General features: G+C 30.2%; 1 protein-coding gene across 3 annotated transcripts in view; it reads right to left on the bottom strand.

Annotated features, from left to right (window-relative positions):
• Positions 1 to 21,580, bottom strand: part of LOC148284270 (dystrophin-like) — a 404,658-nt gene that overhangs the window by 356,608 nt on the left and 26,470 nt on the right. For 2 of the 3 annotated variants that reach the window (XM_088242412.1, XM_088242414.1), the window contains exon 2: positions 20,155 to 20,593. In XM_088242412.1, coding sequence (XP_088098538.1) covers positions 20,155 to 20,257 — 103 coding nt within the window. In that variant the 5' untranslated portion in view covers positions 20,258 to 20,593. Of the gene's footprint in view, positions 1 to 11,719; positions 12,066 to 20,154; positions 20,594 to 21,580 lie in introns of those variants that run through there. The other variant, XM_088242413.1, reaches the window with a different exon arrangement.

Here is a 21,580-nt window from a genome sequence, read left to right as displayed (position 1 = left end):
GGAACTGGTTTCGTGGCTTTGGCGACATCTTTATTTATTTACGGATTCATTCGGTCCAAAAGTAGTAACACGAAAACGTACCCGTAGATACTAAGTACTTTTTATTTATTATTTATTACCAAGACCGCATTCAACAAGCACGCATATGCTATTAAAAATTGAAGGATACTCATTTTCGATGCATAAAAAAGTTTGAATTTCAACGTTAACAATCAACATTCGTCTTTGGTGGATCCCAATCAGGTTATTTCCTTAAGTTCCTTATAATTTCGACCCATTTATATGTTTTCACTGGATTTTTCGTAGACCTAAGATTTTTTACATTAACTTTATTTCTCCGTAAGCGAAGTCTCTCTTCTCGAGGCCAATCATCCATGCTACTTTTCTTAGAAGACGATGTTGCACCGATTCAATGGGATTTATCGGTCCCACATAAAGGGGAAACCATATCACGGAGGCATCATATAATAGAAGAGGACGAACAAGCAAGCAATAGAATTTAAGAGATTAATTCAATGTAGAATGAATGTGCTCGTTAAGAAGACATACAATACCAGGCAATTTTGATGAATAGGTATTTGAAAAATATTTTTCTACAACTCTCTCACAAATGCCTTCCCGATACAGTGCGAAAAAGACACCAGCACGTCGGAGAAATCAAAATCAATCTGCACGAGGAGTCGAAATTTTTTCCGTTTTTCAAAATTATTGATTATTGATTGATTTGGTGTTTATTTTGTAGAACTCCATATTTCAGCTTATAATATTAGAAATCAAACATTGATTTGAGTCTACTGAACACTTTATTTTATTTTTACAAATATAAAAAATATAAAAACAAAAATTTCGTGACAATTGTTTCGCATTGTTAGGTCATTTGTTAAACATTCGTTTGAAAATACCCTAACAAGGCGAAACAATTGTCACGAAGTTTTTGTTTTCATAATTTTTATATTTGTAAAAATAAAATAAAGTTTTCAGTAGACTCAAATCAGTGTTTGATTTCTAATATTATAAATTATTGATTATATTTGTATGCCGTATGTCCGAAAACGGCAGATAAAATTGGACGTTTTTTTGGGGTTTTTGGATGATCCTAGCTCCAAATATCTATAGCACGTAAAAAAAAACATCGCTCTAGTGGCATGATCCAGGGAGAAAATACGGGAATGCGTTTGTGGGAAGAAAATCCAGACAGCGTTTCCTCAATGGACTTGATTACATCTGAATTAATCGGTTTCGTTTTTTTAATCAAAGGAGATAGATTTTTAGCTCTATAAAAAGAGACGATTAAGATACGGTGTTTTATTTATATGGCAAATAATTGAAAATTTGTGGTAGAGCAAAGTCCAAACCTCGGACCTCTGATCTGTGAGGCCGCACACTACCACGATACCACAAACCGTTCGATTATTGTAATGCGTTGTATTTTACAACCTTATTAAAACAAAATATCTACAGATATTTTAACTCTCATTGGTTAATCTTATTTTCCGCTCATTCATGCATCGTCTTACATGCACCTAACGTTATCTCATACACGCATTCACCGCGGATCACATATCCACTGCATTCCTAACAACATCTATAATTCAGTTAACTATGCTATAGCCAGAGAATAATTAGAAAATGTTACAATGCATAATTTTAAGACCGTAAAATTCGGTTAAGGTTAGGTTAGGTTAGGTTAAATACTAGCTGGAACTCCAGCAGCTTATTCGCTCTGTAGCTGCGAGATTAAGTATTTTCATTTATGATGCTGTAAATAAATCCTTAAATTTAACAGCATAACAGTTTTTTTAGTAGTGTTTAGAACAATAGCAAAAATTACTCGATCTAAAAGAAAAAATGCAAATAATTATAACGTATTTTATTCAATTTAAAATCAAATATTTTTTTAATTTACTTGTTTGCGTAGTTTTTCGATTATATTTATTTGTTTTATTATTCATTTATTATACACATATACGGCCTAAGCCAATTAAAATAATCATATAAAGTAACGTATTTTTTAAATATTTATTTATTCATACAAATAGAAATATTGGAATGGAAAGTGGAAGCATGCATAATATCAAACAATGCCAAAAATAAAAATGTACAATTATTACAAAAACCATAAACATATATTTAATTAAACATCTGGACAACACGCTTAACCGTATATAAATCTATGTAATACTCGTATCTCGCAGCACTCTCATGCAATGGTCAACTGCAACCTTAGATAAAACAGTAGTAGTATTTATTATTTACAAGAAACTGAGCAAAAAGAATATAAAACTATGTAGCCAAGACAAACAAGGGCAATAAAATAATGGTGTACAATATAGTTTATTATGTTCTATTTCAAAAATAATTTAAAAATAATATATTCATCAATTAGTGATGAGTACATTAATTTTGAACTTCTTGACATAGGTACTTCTAGCACTAACTTCCATATATATATACATATACGAGCTGAACCCGACAATGCTTTGCTATTGCTAGATTTGAGTACATACTTTATATAAATATTAAAAATGAACACAATCGAGAGTTTCATACCAATTAGTCCAAATTAGATATGCACGTATAAATTATTATTTTTGTGTTTCGGTTTACATAAATTGTGAGGACAGAAAATTTTGACACTTAACTCATGCTCAAACGCTCATTTCTGCCCTACACGTATTTAGTCATCCTTTAGCCCCCAGCCGGGTTTTGAAGTGATCTTGACATTTGATTCGAAACCGAAATGCTTGGTTTCGTCGTGAAAGCTCGTCAAAACCGTTCGGATAAACGGAAAAAAGATGGTGTTAATTTTTTATTGGTAATAAGGTACTTTTGTATTTTTTCCTTTATTTTATTTTATTTATTTTTATTTTATTTATTTTATTTGGGATTTTTACATAAACAAAATCAGTAGAAAAATCTTAACAATGCTAAAGCCAATTAATTAGGGCCTTCTACCAAAATATAATAACATCGCCCAAAATAAGTTAAATTGATTCACAATAAACACAAGAACAAAGTAGGTACTTGTTTATGATTAAATTCCAGAACTAAATATAATTCATTTTCAAAAAATATAGAATTCTTTTTGATAATGTCAAACTTTGCTCTTCTCACCAACAGGGGTTCATTTTATTTAGAAATGCTATTTTTTTAAATGTATCGAATGTCGGTCAATATTATTTTACTTTCACCAAATATCCACTAAAATGAAATAAATGGGTAGAAATTATAAGGAATTTAAGGAAATAATCTGATTGGTATCAATAAAAAACGAATGTGAATTGTAAACATTCAAAAACAAACTTTTTTATACTCAAAACAATTACATCCTTCCATTTTTTTATTTGCATTCTCGGCGAATGCAGCCCTGTTACGATAAAAAAAACATTTACGCTCCTAACCTTTTTCTACTTAATAAATTAAAGATTTTAATCGCTATAAATATGCTCATGGCAAAGATCTACATGTCGCTGAACACCGAACGTAAATCAGTTTAGTAGTTGTTTAGCCCATCGAGGACACACATACGAACATTGCCTTTTATATACATATATAGATTATGAACGAGTACAACAATTAATCGAACATCATAGAGAAATTCTCTCTAAATTACGTATCGCAGTGTTGACATAAGGTATTTTCACACCTAGCCTAGCTATGTGAGGTACCATCGTAGCTATGTCCATATAACCTAGTCAGGTGTATGGTGTACCTACACCATCTACATACTACATACGGAGTGGCCTGGTATAACCGCCATGACGACATCCATAATATACATCGAAACTTCTCGACTGACCGGTTTACCCATTCATTCATATTCAGTCAGTCTTCCTCCACAATATTGTAAATATTATACAACTTATTTACTGCACAAGAAGCAAAGATATAAAATTCAACTATTGATAAATGTAAATCGTTCTTTATAAATTAGATTTTATATCAACAATATTAAAAACGATGTTTCGGTTATTCGTTTTTTTTCTATGTGGTATAAGGTGGTTCGATTTCATTGCGAACATTGAATTCCCTGAACGGACGCAGCCTCCTGTGACAAGCGTTTTGATGGTGCGGCGCGCAACGGTGACCTGGCTTTGGTTTTGATACGTGCTGCGGGTGCCTCAACAGATCTTTCAGCTTTATTCGGCGGAACTACGGGACGCAGAATTTATGTGGGGGGAGGCGAGAGGGCTGGCTAACGGTAGGTACTCCTACGGTGCTATTCTGAACCGTTCTCGCGGCCGTAGAAAACACTTTTATCTCACGTATTTTGTTTGTAAATACGCGAGATAAAAGCATTTTCTACGGCCGCAAGAGCGTTTGGAATATCACCCCGGAAGGCGTTTAGTGATGTCCACATGCTTCAATTTAAAAAATCCATATTAAATAGAACATAATATTCCGTATATATTGTATCATAATATTATGTACCTAGCTGCTTTAAACTGTATTTCTTTAATATGTTTGTATTTTATTTGTTTATCTTATTTTAATATTTTTAATATCTATGTTCTACAGCTTATTTTTATTATTATTATTTTTTAAACCAATTATACTTCTAAACACTGTTCTATACTTTATTTTTTTGTACTGTTTTTTTTTTAAATTATGTTGTTTATCCACTCGTCTTTTTATTTTTATTTTTATACCAACTTTACTTCTAAACACTGTTCTATCTTTTATTGCTTTTTATTGTAATTTGTTAAATTTATGTTGTTTATATACTCATGTTTTATATAACTTCCATGTATGTAAAAGCTTTATAGCCGTGAAAAATTCATAAAATAAAATGATGTTCGTTTAGTATATTTCCAATGTTTGCAGCAAAAACTGCTTGTCCTTGATTTTTTTTTTTAAATATTTTCTTTTTTTTAAGTATACCGATTCGTTTGTTAAGCTAGGGTTTCCTAGGACAGCGGTGCCCGCATCTTAACGGCCGTAGTGAACGGTGATGCGGTGGACAGCCGTCGTAACGTCGACTAGAGAGTGGTTTCCTAGGGAAACGGTGTTAAATGGTGTTGATAACACCGTTTTCTTAGAAAACCACACTCTAGTCACCGTTACGACGGCTGTACTCCGCATCACCGTTCATTACGGCCGTTAAAATACGGGCACCGCTGTCCTAGGAAACCCTAGCTTTAGACAGTTTCCCTGTCGATTTATTTTGCCGAGCTATCTTCTGAGCAATATACAGTCGAGCTCGGTTATAACGATCACGGAAATAGCGAGATCTCGGATGTAACGAGGAAACATTAGTTGACATTTTAGTTCATGGTTTTCTCCATACAATTATTCACTGTTATAACGAGCTACTTCTCGGACATACAGAACAAAAATATTGTCAAAAATTACACAAAAAATCTTCAATTGTTAAAAACATCATTCTCGAAATAAAAACCGAAGTGATAAAATCCATACGGTTGGCTAACGTAAAGGATAAATACCGCCGGGCGTTGGGATCGGATTATATTTATGATAGCTATGTAAGTGTCTAAGTACCTAATTGGATTTTTCGCCGACAATATTGAAAAATGAACACACATGGTTTTTAAAAAATCCAAGCTTTGTGAACTTAGTAAGTGCCGGTTCGGCACATTACTACAATTTAAAGCTGCTTTTGTAGTTTGTGTATGACATGCTTGTTTTGGGGGTTTTTATTGGGTTTTTTAGATTTTTTTAATGTTCTATGCTTATTTCAATACACAATAAACATTACAAGTGGGTGATGTCAAATGAGTTCTAGACCAGATCAGTTAAAACGTAACCCCTGAATTATAAATATGTCTACTAACAAGAGAAAGTGTCTCTCAATTCGTAAAAAAGTGGCAATTATTCGTGAAATCGAACGTGGCGCGAAAAATGTGGAATTGTATACAAAGTTTTCTCTATCTTCATCCACAGTGTCAACATTGTGGAAAAATAAGGATATTTATTTGTCTGCATTTGAAAATAATATCACGGACACAAAAAAATTAGAAAATGCGATCGTACTAATGTCGATGACGCATTGCTCCAATGGTTTTGTACCCGAAGAAACGCTGGATTTTCCATCAATGTACCATATTTACTTGTTCACTTAGTGACAATGTGCAATAACGATTGTATAAAAAAACATTTCTCTGGTATAACGAGTATCGTTTATAACGAGCAAATTCAATCGGTCCCATCTTCCTCGTGATAACCAAATTCGACTACATTTGTTAAGTTACGATATCGGGTGTGTGAAATTGTGGTTGATGTCGTTTTCATTGTCGTCGTCGATAAGCTAGGCGCCGATAGAGACTCCAGGAGCACAATAATACGCACACTTATAGCTATACCTCTACTGGATATTTGATCGCGAATATCATATTATAGATAAGTACTACAAACATGACGAGTGTTACTATTACACTAATGAACAGTTTCACCATATCATACATATGCCAGGGGTGATATTCCAAACGCTCTCGCGGCCGTAGGAAACACAGACTAGAATAGCACCGCAGACGTGGGCAAATGCGACTCTTTATTGGGTTAAAGTGCGAATCCAAAAGCCTCTTGATAAAAATATCTATTTTGTATCCCAAATAAAGCACTTTTAATGGATTTTTTTTTTTAAAGTATATGTGACGCGTTTCGTCTTGTTATGGCATTATCAAACTAACTTCAACATTCAATACGGAAAGTCTATATAATATATTTAAGGTTCATACAGTAGACACTCTTAATAAAATAATAAATTCCATTATACAAATTTATAAAGACGAAAATAAAAATTTGAGATGAATAAGTCACTCAGATACCAAAATAATATTAAAATTCCTAAATTCCACACAAGTCATGGTCAAAATAGCTTTGTCTTCAAAGGTGTAAAAAATTATAATAATCTCCCCAATGAACTAAAAACAATGAAAAATAATATATCAATAAATAAATTTAAAGTAATTTTTTAAACACGTGTAAAAACTGCATTAAATGTTAATTAGTATGAATGTACCACTATTTTATGTTTTCTTTATATATTCTATGTTTTTATTTATTCTCTCATATACTCGTATATTCAAAATTATATAAACTCTTAGAAATAAACAACTACAACAGTGTTAGTCACTCTCCAAGCACAAGAGTTAGTCTGTTTTTTTGGAGAGTTACAGTGATAACACTAGACGTATAAAAGTAGATCGGTATAGAATTTTTTTTAAAACATGTACCTTTTACGAAATTTATTAATAAAAAATAAATAATAAAAACTTAAATATTTACAAAGTTCCCTTATATACTAACAATAATAATTGCTGTTTAATCAAATAGGTGCATAATAGTGGTTACAGTTTATGGGGGTATTTAATCAGTATAGAGGATGTTTATGTAAACCAAGAAAAGTAACATACTTAATTAATAATCAATTACGATATACAAAACGACAACATATGACGAAATAATTTAATAAAATCTGAATCTAATAGTTAACATTCAACATAAATCTTAGTTGCATAATGAAACCTATATTTAGGCACTACATTATCATAAATATATTTATATGTAACATTGTCTCATTCATAATACATGAAAGTTATTCAATATAAATATTAAATTAATTTAATTCATAATTCAATTAAACACTAATGGAGCGTTTCAACTATTTTTTTAAATAAACCGTTGTAAATTAAAACAATATAATTACAATTATTATATTAATTTTAAAGCTGCACCCCTGCAAATATTTTAAATAATGTAAGGCTTTCCCAATATACCCATAATGTATCTTTATGATTATTTATTACATTAACCTTTTTTTTCTAGATTGTTATGCTATGTCATAATAATTTGATCTATTTTATTTTACTATGTATTTTTATTGTTATTTATTGTGGCTTGACACGGGCATAGCCTAAAAAGCCTTAATAAGTTCATAAATATTTAATTTTGTAATTTTGAATGAATAAATAAATAAATAAATCTAATAAAATGTAATCAGTATATCCGAATTGATTTTTAATTACGTTACTTTTCTTGGTCTATATAAAAATCTTCAAAACTTGTTTATTAAGTTTACCCTTATAACTTTTAATAACTAATTAAACTAATTATCCTTAACATAATAAACAATATAAACTATAATAATAATAAAAAACATAACCAATTTATACAGACCAAATTTCATAAACAGTACACACATTTTACCTATTTGGCTAGATCCACTCGTCGATCCGTGCGCAACCCGCCTCCACTATCCATTTCTTAATAATATTGTGAGTACTTACTAATTGTTCTTATGGATAATGGAAGTAGATTGTACACTTTAACCGAGTAGTAGGCCAATCCTCTTTGACCGAAGGTTATATCAATTTTTTTTTTTGCAGCATCAGGGTGGAGTATCTAGTAACTCTTATTAAATCCAATAAGGGGTTTTATTTTGGATACCTTACCGAATTTGAATATAGACACAATAAATAAAAATAATATTAAATACATACTTTATTTCACCATTATATTGTAGCAACTTTACAGAAGAGTCAATCAAAGTTTTTGTTTTTTTTATTAATAAAAAATCCCATACATACGTATTATTATTTTGGCGTGACTCCTTCATAACTTAAATAAATATTTAAAAAAACGAGATTCTTTAGTTATTCAAAAAAAATGGCTCTTCTGTAATGTTGCTACAGGCCGCCTGGTAACTTTTCTTTTTCAGCGCCGATATATAATCAATTTCTATTACCGTTTATGAATTTAGAAAAGAAATTGAGGACAGGGAAAATAATGTTCTTAATATTATAATAATTTTAAATAATATTTTTCAATTGCAATTATAGTAAATGAAAAAAAAACAACTTTTATTAATAAGATATGTTAAGTCTTAATAATAAATTTATTTTATAATGTATTGGAATGTTGAAAAAAACTATAAATATACAAAAATCCAGAATGTCTCGTTGACCTCACATATCCACATTGTTTACCCCTGATGTTTATGACGTATTTAAAGAAATGAACAAAGGAAATAAAAGATGCAGATAGGAATACAACATATTTAAGAGAGATGTGAAAAATATATTCATAATTCTTTTTTATGTAACACTCATTGATAAAACTTTTTTTTGTAATTGACATTTTAGGTTGAAAATATTTACTAATGATTTTTTTTTAAATAAACATTATTGTAAGACGTCATTCCAATTATGTACATAACATTTTGTTTACTTTGTACGGAATATGGAGACCTTTTACGAATTCCAGTCATTAAAACGGTGGGCGGGTATATCAGCAAATATTGATCAATTTTTAAAAACATTTTATATTCAAATTTAGATCTTATCATAGAGTAAACAATATTTAATAAGAATGAATTTTCGTGGCTTCATCAGATAAGAATTTTTATCAGTCATAAGTTATATATAAGAATTACTTGATAGCTTACAATATTTTTACATAAAATACTTAACCATTTTTTTATTTAGGATAAATTCAAACAGAAAATCATCCGCATCACCATTCATTTTCCGCACCTAATGGTGCATTGAGCACTGCATTGGTACACCAATCGCAGCGTATCTTGTTCATTTTTGTTACATTAAGGTTAAATGATCAATCTTACGCTTACGTTCAGGGACTATGAAATATTCCAATGTGAAAAAAGCCTTTTAAATGAATATTTTATATCAACCATGTCGGGAATCGAACCCGAGGCCTCTTAAAAGGTAGGCAAACGCGCTGGCCATTACACCAGGAGGCCGACAAACAGAAAATACAACGATAATAATATTGATTGCATGGGTAATTCGATTTTTATTTCAAGGTATTTCAATCAAAAAGGTACAATGTACAATATATCTGTGGCTTTGATCCACAATGCCCCATGTCTCAGATCGCAATATTACGAGGGAGTAATTTTTCTGCTAAATTGTGTCATTGAGGCATTGAGGCAAAACTAGCAGTTCACAATGGATTTTTTAGTGCCAACTCTAATGTATGGGAGCGAAGTATGGAATTGTAAAAATAATGATGAAAGTAGGTTAAATGCTTTCGAAATGCGATCCCTCGGGCAAATGTGTGGTAAAACGATGTATGATAGGTGCACAGATGTCGAGATCCGTGAACCGTGTAAGGCATACATTATCGACATAATCAAGAAAGGGGTGCTGCGTTGGTTTGGACATGTAGAGCGAATGGACAGCGAAAGAACGGCTAAAAGGATCTACGATGCGAATGTTGATGGATGCAGAAAACGAGGAAGACCGAGAAAGACATGGTACGATCAAGTCCATCAAATACTTGAAGATGGACATGTCAAGAGTAGGAACAATCGGCGTGAGTGCAGGAGAAGATATATGAATGTAGAGGAAGCGAGGTCTGTATGCAAAGACAGAGTGATATGTCGTTATATCGTTTGTTTGTTTGTTTTATGTCATTATTAAGAACTATTTTATGTGTTTGATAACGAATATTAATATTTAAAAAAAACATTACTACACATGTATGTGTATATAAAATGTTTTAATATATTTTTTTGGTTGACATCAACCCAGATCGAAGCCACAGATATTATGAATTAAATTACTGTTTTGCTTGGCTAGCTGGAACTTATTGCTTTTAGCAATGAGTCCGCCCACTAAAGTGCAATTAATCTTGTACTTGATGTTTTAAATAAATAAATTGATGCCAAAAACGTATTCATTATTTTTATGTTATTGACCATTTTTTCAAATGAATTGTGAACTTATACAAATACTTCACCTAATGAACTATGTTTCTATGTATTTGTACATAAGGATATTTTTTTAATTTATGATAATCTATGTATATTTTTGTTATTACAATAATTATTTGGTTTTGTCATTTTGAATATGTGATTAGCAAATAGGTTTAATATTTTATATATTTTTTTTTTATCTTACGAAAAACATTTCCGCTCAACACACTTTTGCCTAAATATACTCAACCTAAGAAAAAATATTTTTTAAATTGAAATAAATGAATAAGGACTAATACGTTAACGGTACCTAAGATGTAAGATTTATCATATTACCTTCATAAAATTTAAAATAAAAATAACTTAAATGCTCTTCTATTTACCATTCAGACCACAGAAGAAACAGAAAATAATAGAAGCGATTGATTGTTATTATTTTTCATTTAATTCATTTGACTAATGAATGCAATTTAAAATCAGTTGTCAAAGTGCTAATAGGGTACTTACTTATTGATTTTTTTTATATATTTTTTTTTTTTTTTGATTTGAAGTTTTTACTGGCTGATTAATATGGGTACACCCAAACATAATAACTTAATTAAAAAAAAGTATGTTTACATTTTTAACAAAACGTTTATTGTCGATTTGAGAAAAAAAAAATTTAAGCAATAATTCCATATAAATGTAAAAAATCCGCCGTTTTTACAACCAAATACAGTTCAACTTATTGCTAACCTATTTTTTACAATGAATACACAAAAACTAATTTAAATTAACTTTGTAGAATATTTTCATTGAACGTTTATCTATTTCTGAAGGACGCTTAGTATCATTAAAATTATGTACAGAACACAAATTCTCATCTAACTTTTTCAGAGAAGAATCTTAAATAGCTAAAATCTTCGTTTATTACGTTTTCTAACCTTGAACGAATAATTATTTTACTTGTCACCGACTCGCTTGTGCAAAAATCAGCTAGGATAGCCGGTCATTCGTAAACAACCTGTTGGTTATTTACTTTTAAAAAGTTTTTTATAAACTTACCGACAAATCCTGCCTCCATGATTACGATTTATTCTCTTCTGATATTTCCGAAATCATGAAAAACACACTTTATCGTAGAATTTTCTTTCTAGATTCGGATGGTAAAAAGTATTGCGGCATGTCAAATACCACTCCCATCCGAAAAAACTTTTATTTAACTTCAACAAACTGTGTAAAACTTATCACCAAACACTACACACGTTTATTAAGTAAAAACACTATTATTGTTTTGCACAAACGCGTTTATTTAAGTTGTTTTAACCATGTAAAAGAACTAAATTAACCACAAACATGACAGAAGCGAAATCACACAGCCCGTATGGTATGACAACATAACAACGGCTATACATTAAACTGGCATTAACCCTAAGTGTTGCCATAATAACAATTGCCAATTTCCCTAAATTAACAATATTTTCTTTTTTATTTCTTTTTTTTCATTGGAAAGTCAACAGACATTTATAAATTTACAAGATAGAATTCTTTTACAAAAACATATCATATCCTGATGACAAAACGGTTACGCAAATATTTCTGAAATTGCACTAGTTTTTACATAAACTTACCATATCACTGTCCATACTTTTTTTACACCACGATGCGTGAAAGCAAAGTGAAAGTATGAATATTTGAAAATTCTTGGCTTTTTTTTTTTTGTAAATACAACAGGCATTTAGGGATTTCTAAGGTTTTTGGCAGTGCTACTTAGGTTGCCGATACAAAAAATCAGAAACATTTGAAAAATTATTTTCAGGATTGTTCAAAATAGCTTAGGGGTGTTAATTTTTGACGGATTTTATATATTTTTTTGTAAGTAAAACAAATTGTGTGTTTTTTTTTTTAAAAAATCTCGAGTAGTCATGAGCAGGTCTACTCGCTGGTGCCTGCTTATCGTTGAATTTTGGGATATGTTGTAAATACATTATCGCGTTTTTCGTTTTTTTTTAAATCAATAAAATAGGTTTACTCAAATCAGTGTTTTTTTTATATTACTTTATAATTTTTACCATTTGCAAATGGTTTTTGGTTGAACAGATTATTTTAAACATTTGGATTGGTGTCCAAAATAATTTTCCATTATTGGATTAAAGTCTACGTTTATTTTTAAAATGTATACAAGAGTTTATAATGTGGCGCCAAATAAAAATCCTTTATACTTGCTAAAATACCCCCCATAAACTATCAAGACGATTATATGCCTTTATCATTAAACAGCAATTATTATTATTCTGTACCAAATTTCAATATCAAATACTTCACAAAACATAGATTATTTTAATTTCGGATTTTTTATAAACATCGTTTTCCATAATATTAAAAACTAATGGCTACTATGCAAATAAGAAATAAGTTCAGTCCTAAGATTTTTTTTTCTTCTTTGAATTCACACTCCTCTATCCATCTCCTTAAGTTGCATAATTTTAATTTGAAATGGAAGGTACTGTTGTTTCAGTACGGGTATTATTTTTAATTATTTTACCATCCATCTTTCTTTATTTTTTTTATTTTCTTATTTTTTGGTACCAAAAGCAATATGGCAAATTAGCATTTACAAACGAAAAAACTTAAAATGAAACAAATAAAACTTTTATTACATTTTTTTAAAATATTTTTATTAAAATTCAACATGCCTTAATTATTTTTTATTATACAAATTTAAAAAAATATTTCTGTAGGTAAAATTACCGAAATAAAGTTTTGCATTTGTCAATTATTATCTTATTTAACATGAAAGAAAGAATATTAAAAACAATCGTACTTGTTTCAACTCTTATTGTTATTGTATTTATAACCCGTATTTATTTAAATAGCAGAAAACTTAATATTCATAGTTTGATAACAAAATATTGTCTACAAACATTTGTATGTGCTCGAAATATTATTGTTGCTAAATATTCCTTAATCAACGTTGAGCATTTTTAACTGGTATCACTATCGTGTAGCTCCGCCCACTGAATGTTATTGCGTTTGCGCAGTTCTACCAACATCGAGAAATAAAGTAGTTGGCGCCACGGCTTGCATCGTTTGTCGCGCGTCAACTTCTGGCGGGAAAGTAAAACTTCAAAATAACAGGACGTCGCCAAAAATGATTTAATTCACAATATCCTACTTATTTTAAATAAACAGTATCATGAACGTCATGATTTGAATTAATTTGTCTATAATTATGTTCAATATAATAACATGACGCGTGGTATAACAAAGACGGCATTCTCCACTTTTTTCGTTTTAAATAATACGCAATAAATGTTTTTTTTAGTACCGAATTTTACCGGGCTACAACGGTAATGTTTTATTTTAGTCAGCAATTAAATCAATGATTGTTGAAAGGTATCCATCTCACAATTACTACGGTTTTATCGTCGGATTTCTGGCACAAATTGGTAACTACATTTTACTACTTTTGAGATATTGCACTTTTGAAATCAGACCGCAAGCTAAATATTATAAAATATTATTTTTTGTTCTTCCAAATGATGAAATATTCGTTTTAACTTTTTAGTCAAAGATTGATTAATACCATTAATGAAAACTTCTCATTTTTAGAAGATTTGTAGTTACCAACTTGTGTCAGAAACCCGACGAATTGTAAAAACTACCCTAATAATTAATGCCTAAAGCCCTAAAGGGAGTGCCAAATGGGATCTCAGTGTGTGGTGTTTTTTAACACTCAACGATGAAATCGATAGTAGTGATTTTATATGACATGAAAACATAATTATAAACATATTGTGTCATATAAAATCACTACTATCGATTTCATCGTTGAGTCTTAAAAGATACCACACACTGAGATCCCATTTGACACTCCCTTTAGGGCTTTAGGCATTGATTTTTATGAGGAAATCATGCAATGGAAATGTACAGAAGGAAAATTATATGAAGATTTGAACTTGATGATTTAAATTGACTTGGTAAATTTTATTTTTATTTTTAAAGTATTATTTTATCAATGTGTAAATTTCGATATTGACTGTTAAAAGGTACCCACATCCACGCTTTATTTTTAAATACATAAATGCCATGTCCATGGATTAAACGTGTATTCCTCTCACTTTATTCTACAGTGTCTATTCTTTTTAGGCATTTCAAGGGTAATTTCCTTAACAGAATCCCTCCTTTTCCCTATTTTATCCTAATATTTTCTTATCCTTTTTATCCCTCCTAACGCTTTGGGAACGAAATCATTATTATTTATTTAACTCTCTCGTATGATATTCTTTAAATACTCGTGCATATTTTTATTTTTATTCTGTTTATTTGTATGTCTACAAAAAGTACTATATAGTCGTGAAAATTTTAATTTAGACTTATACACTACATTATATAATGGTATGAATTGTTCATAAATTTTCTCTTGTTTTTTCAAATAAAAAAAATAAATAATAATAGATGCATAAATACGTGTTAAAAAATTTGCTCATGCTGATTGAAGTAAAAAGATTTTTTTAAATATATCTCCGTTGTTTCAATAATACATTAATTCTATCGTTGCCTTACGTTGTGCTCTGTGTACAATTCATTGTGAATTATTGGTCAACATTTGGCTTATTATTAATTACAAATTGATTTTGGTTTGTTGTTTGTTTTTATTCTGCAACGTAAAGGACACTGCCATTGTTGTCGCGGAACTAAATTTATTTAATTAAAAATGTATAAAATGCTGCCATTTATGCTCCGACTCTCTCTATTCTTTGCCATATCTAACTTATTTCAAACTAACTGTGAAGACTGACATTTTTGTTTTAACACGTCTCATATTTTCTTATCGATAAGTATTTAGATATTTTTTTATCGGCCGAGATTATAAGACTATTTTACCACGAAAATTTTAAATAAAAAAAAATGTAAAAATTAAATAAAGACAGGTCGATCCGCATCGTGGTCTAGTAGTCAGCGTGTTTTCCTACCAAGCGAGGGGTCTCGGGTTCGATTCCCGACATGATTGACACGAAATATTTATTCAAAAGGTGTTTTTGTTTTAGAATATTTACTGGTCCCAGAAGTGTACGATTGATTGTCTAACCATGATGTAACATAAAAATAATCGAGATGCGCTGCGGTTGGTGTACCTATGTCATGCCCTATGCACCACTAGGTGCAGATAGAAAAATGATAATGTACTCATCTGAATACCACAGCAGGGCTCGAATAACAATTGGGAGTTAACAGTTATTTTCAATTTTAAATGTAAAGTAAAATTATGTTTTCCGTATTATAAATATAAAAATAAAATGCATGCATTTTTTAAACATGTTAAATTACAGGTAACCTGCAAAGATACTTTAAATTTTCATTGATATTTTTTAAATATGACTTAATAGACGGTCTAAGATAACTCTGTTAACTTCCCATTGTCATCGGGGCCCAGACTTTAATCGGTAGTAACATTGAAACTACTAATCACAATATTTTGAGAATGTCTAAATGTTTTTTGACTAGTACTGAAGTTTATTTACCCTTAGGAGATTATTTTTTAAAAAAATATTCCTAAAGAGATGGAGAATATTTTTGGGAAGAGAATACCTATACACCCGTCATAAGCAAAAATGCAGTTATTTGCAAATGTCATATTAGGAGTTTTGAGATATGACACTTTTTAATATTTATCAACTTTATACGAATTTTAAAAATCTGCTATTAATCATAAGTCACAGCATGTCAATTGTTTCTAAAGCATAAAACCTGAGTGTATCATGTGTTATTGCATAAAAAGCTTTAAAAGACATTGAATCGCTTTTCGTATTTTTTTTTACTGTTCATTGCCATACATTAAACGGCTCGAAATTTCTTGTAGAACATTAGCTCATTTTCATTTCACTCATTTTCCGATTTTTAACAGAATGCTGCCTTTTTGCTTATGGCGACGAAATACATATACATACGTATATCTAGGTGATCCGAGCATTAGCAAAACTTGTCACTGTAATAAAATATTGTAGTGAAAAACCACAATTTAAATCAATATTTCATGTCAACCTAATTAGGAATCAAACTTAAATCACGGTATGCAGACACGCCAACAGCTACACTTCAAGTAGGTAATAAGTTGAAAATATTCCACAAAATATTGTAGTGTAATACCATTTAGTATTTTTATTTTATTTAAACTACTTTTTCTAGTATTTGTAGATGTTTGCATGACGTGTTGGTTTTATATTTTTGTGCAACAACTATGGTGAAGGTAGATAGTGGGTTTTGCATGTTGGATTAATTAGTGTCCTGACGAAGAGACGGGTACGTCTCGAAACCGGTAGACAAAGAAAAGTCAGTAAGTAGTTTTATAAAAATATTTAATAACATTTATTTGTATTTTATTTATTTATTCATATTTTACTCTTACAAACTATAAACAATAATAAAAATAATGTGACCTCACTGGGGTTACCCGTGCCGAGGACACATAACAATAGACTTTTTTGGAATGTTTTTACATTTGAGAATAAACAAAGAAGAATAACTTAATAAACAGAGATAATAAAAAAAATATTCAGACTGTTTTAAAAACTAGGTATTTATGTACATCTATATTATTTATATTACAAAACGAACAATGAAAATAACAACAACCTAACATAAGCTATACACTTGTGGAGCGGTTGATTCAATATTGGTTTGGGCGAATGAGACAATCCATTTTACTTCTACCTAACTCCACAATCCATTTTTTTATAGCTTTTTTAAACATTTTCTCGTTACCAATTGTTTTAATAAATAGTGGTAGTAGGTTATACATTTCAATTGAATAATACTCAAAATCCCTTTGTCCGAAAGTGGTATTAGTTTGTATTTGTTTAAGTTGTCTTTGTGTTGAGGAACTAGTAATTATATTGGTTGTATTGTAGGGGTTATGTCTTTCATTTAAGTAAGAGTAGTTTTTGAATCTGTAAGTGAGTATTGTTTTGGCGTATAATTGTTTTGGTGTCATAAGTAAAATGTTTGACCACAAAGTTAATGTTTTAATATTAATAATAAATAATTATGTGTTCAAAATCCTAATGCCATTAAATTTGTTCCCTAACTAATGCAAAATGCCTACCCTATCTATGCATTACGCTATACGGGGAGGGGGGGAGGTAGATGCATTTGTCGGCAATGCAGATTCCCGCGGTGCAAGAAATGCGGACCGGTTATGAACGCATAACACATGCATCAAACACTTTGGAAGGGTCTTCGTAAAATCTATATTTAAATTCTTTGTTGTCGCTGTTTCGTACGTACACCACGAACCACTAGCTATTCTTTATTCTCACAGGTATCGGGTACAATATTTATGAGGACCCTGCGAAATTTTGTTTTGCTCCCAGAAAACGTTACAGTAAAAACGGAAGCAAGCGACGAGAAAGTTTAGTAGTTAAAAAAAAAATATATTTCAACAATGTTTGAGTATGTCCAAATGCTTGCAGACTGGCTGGATTTCCCCCCTAGGGAGTTATTCATATTTAAATTTATTTCAACAGAGAGGGGAAACATTTTTGAGAAGGGAATATGGAAGTCTAGGCATTTACAGGGCTTATGACATGTCATTGGCTGGTTTAAGTAAACACTTTACACACTGTGTAACATTCATATTGTTGATTTTGTGAAGTAAAAGAGCTGAAACCTTTATCACGTGGGTGAGATTCATCCGGCTGAACCAAATCACCTACTAGGCAACGCCTGAAAACAATTTTCCAATTTTTATACTTATTCTTTTACCAGGTAGTAATTCAACAATGTTTGATTATGTCCAAATGCTTGCAGACTGGCTGGGTTTCTTCCCTAGGGAGTTGTTCATATAAAAATTTATTTCAACAGAGAGGGAAATATGAACAACTCCCTAGGGAAGAAACCCAGCCAGTCTGCAAGCATTTGGACATAATCAAACATTGTTCAAAAATAGCTTATTAACTTTTTTCTATCATGAGACACTAATCATATCAAATTATCAACATTCCGGGCATAAATCGAAATATTTGCTTGTAATTTTGAGTTCGATGTTGATTGTAGGTAGTAGGTACAATGTTGCTTTTAACTTTCTTTATTAGACAAAGAGACCTGTTTTATTAATTCCATACGAAGCACAATATTGATAGAATAAAATAGGATAGAATTCATTAGTTAAGTATACCTTGACAAGGAAGCTTGTATAGCTTTAAAACCGGTCGGTAGAAAATATAAAAAATAAACGGTTAAATGCCAATTTGTTTTATTTATTTTATTAATATAACTTTTGTTTATAAAATCCAAGTTACTTCAATTAATTAAGCTGTGAAACTTTAAAGGTTAATCTTTCGTTAATCTAAATTTCGAAATAATCAACATAAAAATAAACATATTACAACAGAGATGAAGAACATTTAAGAGAAGGTAATATAGAAGTCCAGGCATCTACAGGGCTTATGACCTGTCAATGGCTGGTTTAAGTGGCCACTTTACACACTGTGTAACATTCACCATTCTGCCTATATTTGAACATCTATATTCCTTCAATTCTTTCATCTGTTGATGTTTGTGAAGTTAAAGAGCTGAAACCTTTATTTATGCGTGTAAAATATTGTTGATAAATTACCTGGTCCATGAAGAAGTATAGAAATTGAAAAAATAGTATTTTCAGGCGTTGCCTAGTATGTAGGTGAAATAATTCAATTAGATGAATCTCACCCGAGTAGGTTTACGTTTTGACCCATTAGTTTCTTTGTAGACGTCGCTCAGTACGCAACTCCTGATTTGAATTCAACTATGCCGTGTTGTGTCCTTTTAAAGAGTAAAAATACCGCTAGGATCTTAAAGAAACAGGATGCAATCACATTTCATGTGTAATTAGCAAATGAATGTGTATATAACAAATGTATTACTTAAAAATTGAATTATTTTTCCATCTGTCAAATTTTTGAAGAAACAAAATGGAAATTTCGTTACTGTTGCCAGGGTAGTATCATCTTTAAATATTTCTAATGAGAGAATTAATGAAAATTGGATCTCGGATTAAACAACTCTGTTCTGGACATTTGACCGACATTATCTTCAAAATATCGGATATTATTTAACATGATATAAAAATATCCGTTTTATTTAAAATAAAATTTGTTTTATATTTTAAGTTTAAAGTTCATTAATTCAATTACTCTTGTTGTGTCAGTCAATATTTTCGCGTGCACAATAGAATTTTAGAGAAATTAAAAGATTCCTTTTTTTTACCTTACATTTGTGTTATGACTTTTTCCCCCATCAAGCAACATTACGTTACAACCTCACGAATGCGCGCGGCGAAAGTAGGGCATAGTGGGGGAATTATTAAACAAAGTCCGATGTATTCAAATATGATTCTACGCTCCTTCTGGACTATTCTTAATTCTTTGGTTTTAACCATAGAACTGATTTTTCCCTGCATGTTCTATTTTCGATTGCAATAGATGAATAGATAATAAAATAGGAATTTTATAATTACTTACATTTGCTTTGGTGAATGTGGGATTCGAACGGCGCGTTTTCCAGCGCGGGAGGCTCTCCCACTTCAACCACCCACGTGACCTTGCGCTGGACCGGTGATGACATTATTCTGTATCACAGATTACAATCCAATTTCGATAAAGCCGATTGCAAAACACACCGGAACTAAACTCATCGCGAACGGCGCGTAAATCGAAGTTTCGAATCACAAACTACAACAACTGTCATCCATCTTTAAATATTTCGCCCGGCAAGAAAATTCTTATTATTTTTTTCGTCTATTATTATAGTTCCATTTTTTTAAATATTGTTTTATGTCGTTTTTTATACCACTGCACTTAATACACTGAGATGTTAGCACCTTTTTGTCTTATCACACACTTTTTTTAGTTACTTATTTTTTAGCACTTTTTTAATGTTTTATTATATTTCGTGATTAGACTGGAAAAATGGTAATTTTAAACAGAATAACGGGTATAATTATGTTACAAGTTTTCTTTTTTAAGAACTACAATGCGATTAACAATTTTTCACAAATTTTTACAATAGCGTCGTACGATATATTTCTACACTAACTGAAAATGATTTTTAATTTATCTAATGAAGAAAAATCTGATGTTTTTTTTTATTATTTTGAAATCAATGTTAACATCGAAAATCAACAAAATCCAATAAAAAATTTATCCACAAAGTAAAAAAAGAAGATATGCGAATATAAATAAGAAACGAAGATAACATGGAAAACTACAAATATTAAGTATTTTTGTTATATATTTTGTTATGTATCCTTTGGAATTAGTAAACCTTCTGTCTTTGTTCCTTTATGTATACTTTTTGTTTATTTTAATGTTTCATATTAATAAATAATAAAAATAAATTATATAATATTAAAAATAAATTGACGAAGAAGTTACTACTCCTCAATTCGGGACTAAAATATTTTTAAATTTTTTTTTTAAAGAAGTATTTGGGTTCATATGATTTACCCAAATATTTAATTTTAAGGGCCATCCAACCATTTTCAATATCAAAATAATTTATTTTTTTAAACTCATATTCATAACAAAAAGCAAACGAACGTGCTATTTTTCTGGTGTGTTTCCTTACAGAAAGTTAAAAATAATTTTAAAATAAGGTTTTTTTGTTTAAATTTGTGAACTGATATGTATAGTATATTGTCTGACATGTAATGTATTCATGAAATAATTCATAAATATATACTTAAATGTGTTATGATTTTCTCTACATTTTTCACACAAAAAGAATGCGCCTTACAAAATCTGTCGCCTTAAATAGAAAAATAATACACATTGATGTGGTATTTCGTGAAATGGAAAGTGTTCTCTCCGGCGAAGACAAAACGACAAATAGACTATCAGAGTGAGTAAGTTCAGAGGTTAAAAAAAAAATTGACAAGCGAATTTTTTT

The sequence above is a fragment of the Micrasema longulum genome, unplaced genomic scaffold (assembly GCF_059751315.1).
Source record: "Micrasema longulum isolate JH-2025_06_02 unplaced genomic scaffold, ASM5975131v1 h1tg000136l, whole genome shotgun sequence".
Classification (NCBI taxonomy): Eukaryota; Metazoa; Arthropoda; class Insecta; order Trichoptera; family Brachycentridae; genus Micrasema; species Micrasema longulum.
Note: the sequence above shows the minus strand (reverse complement) of the source record. Positions and strands in the feature narration are given on the sequence as shown.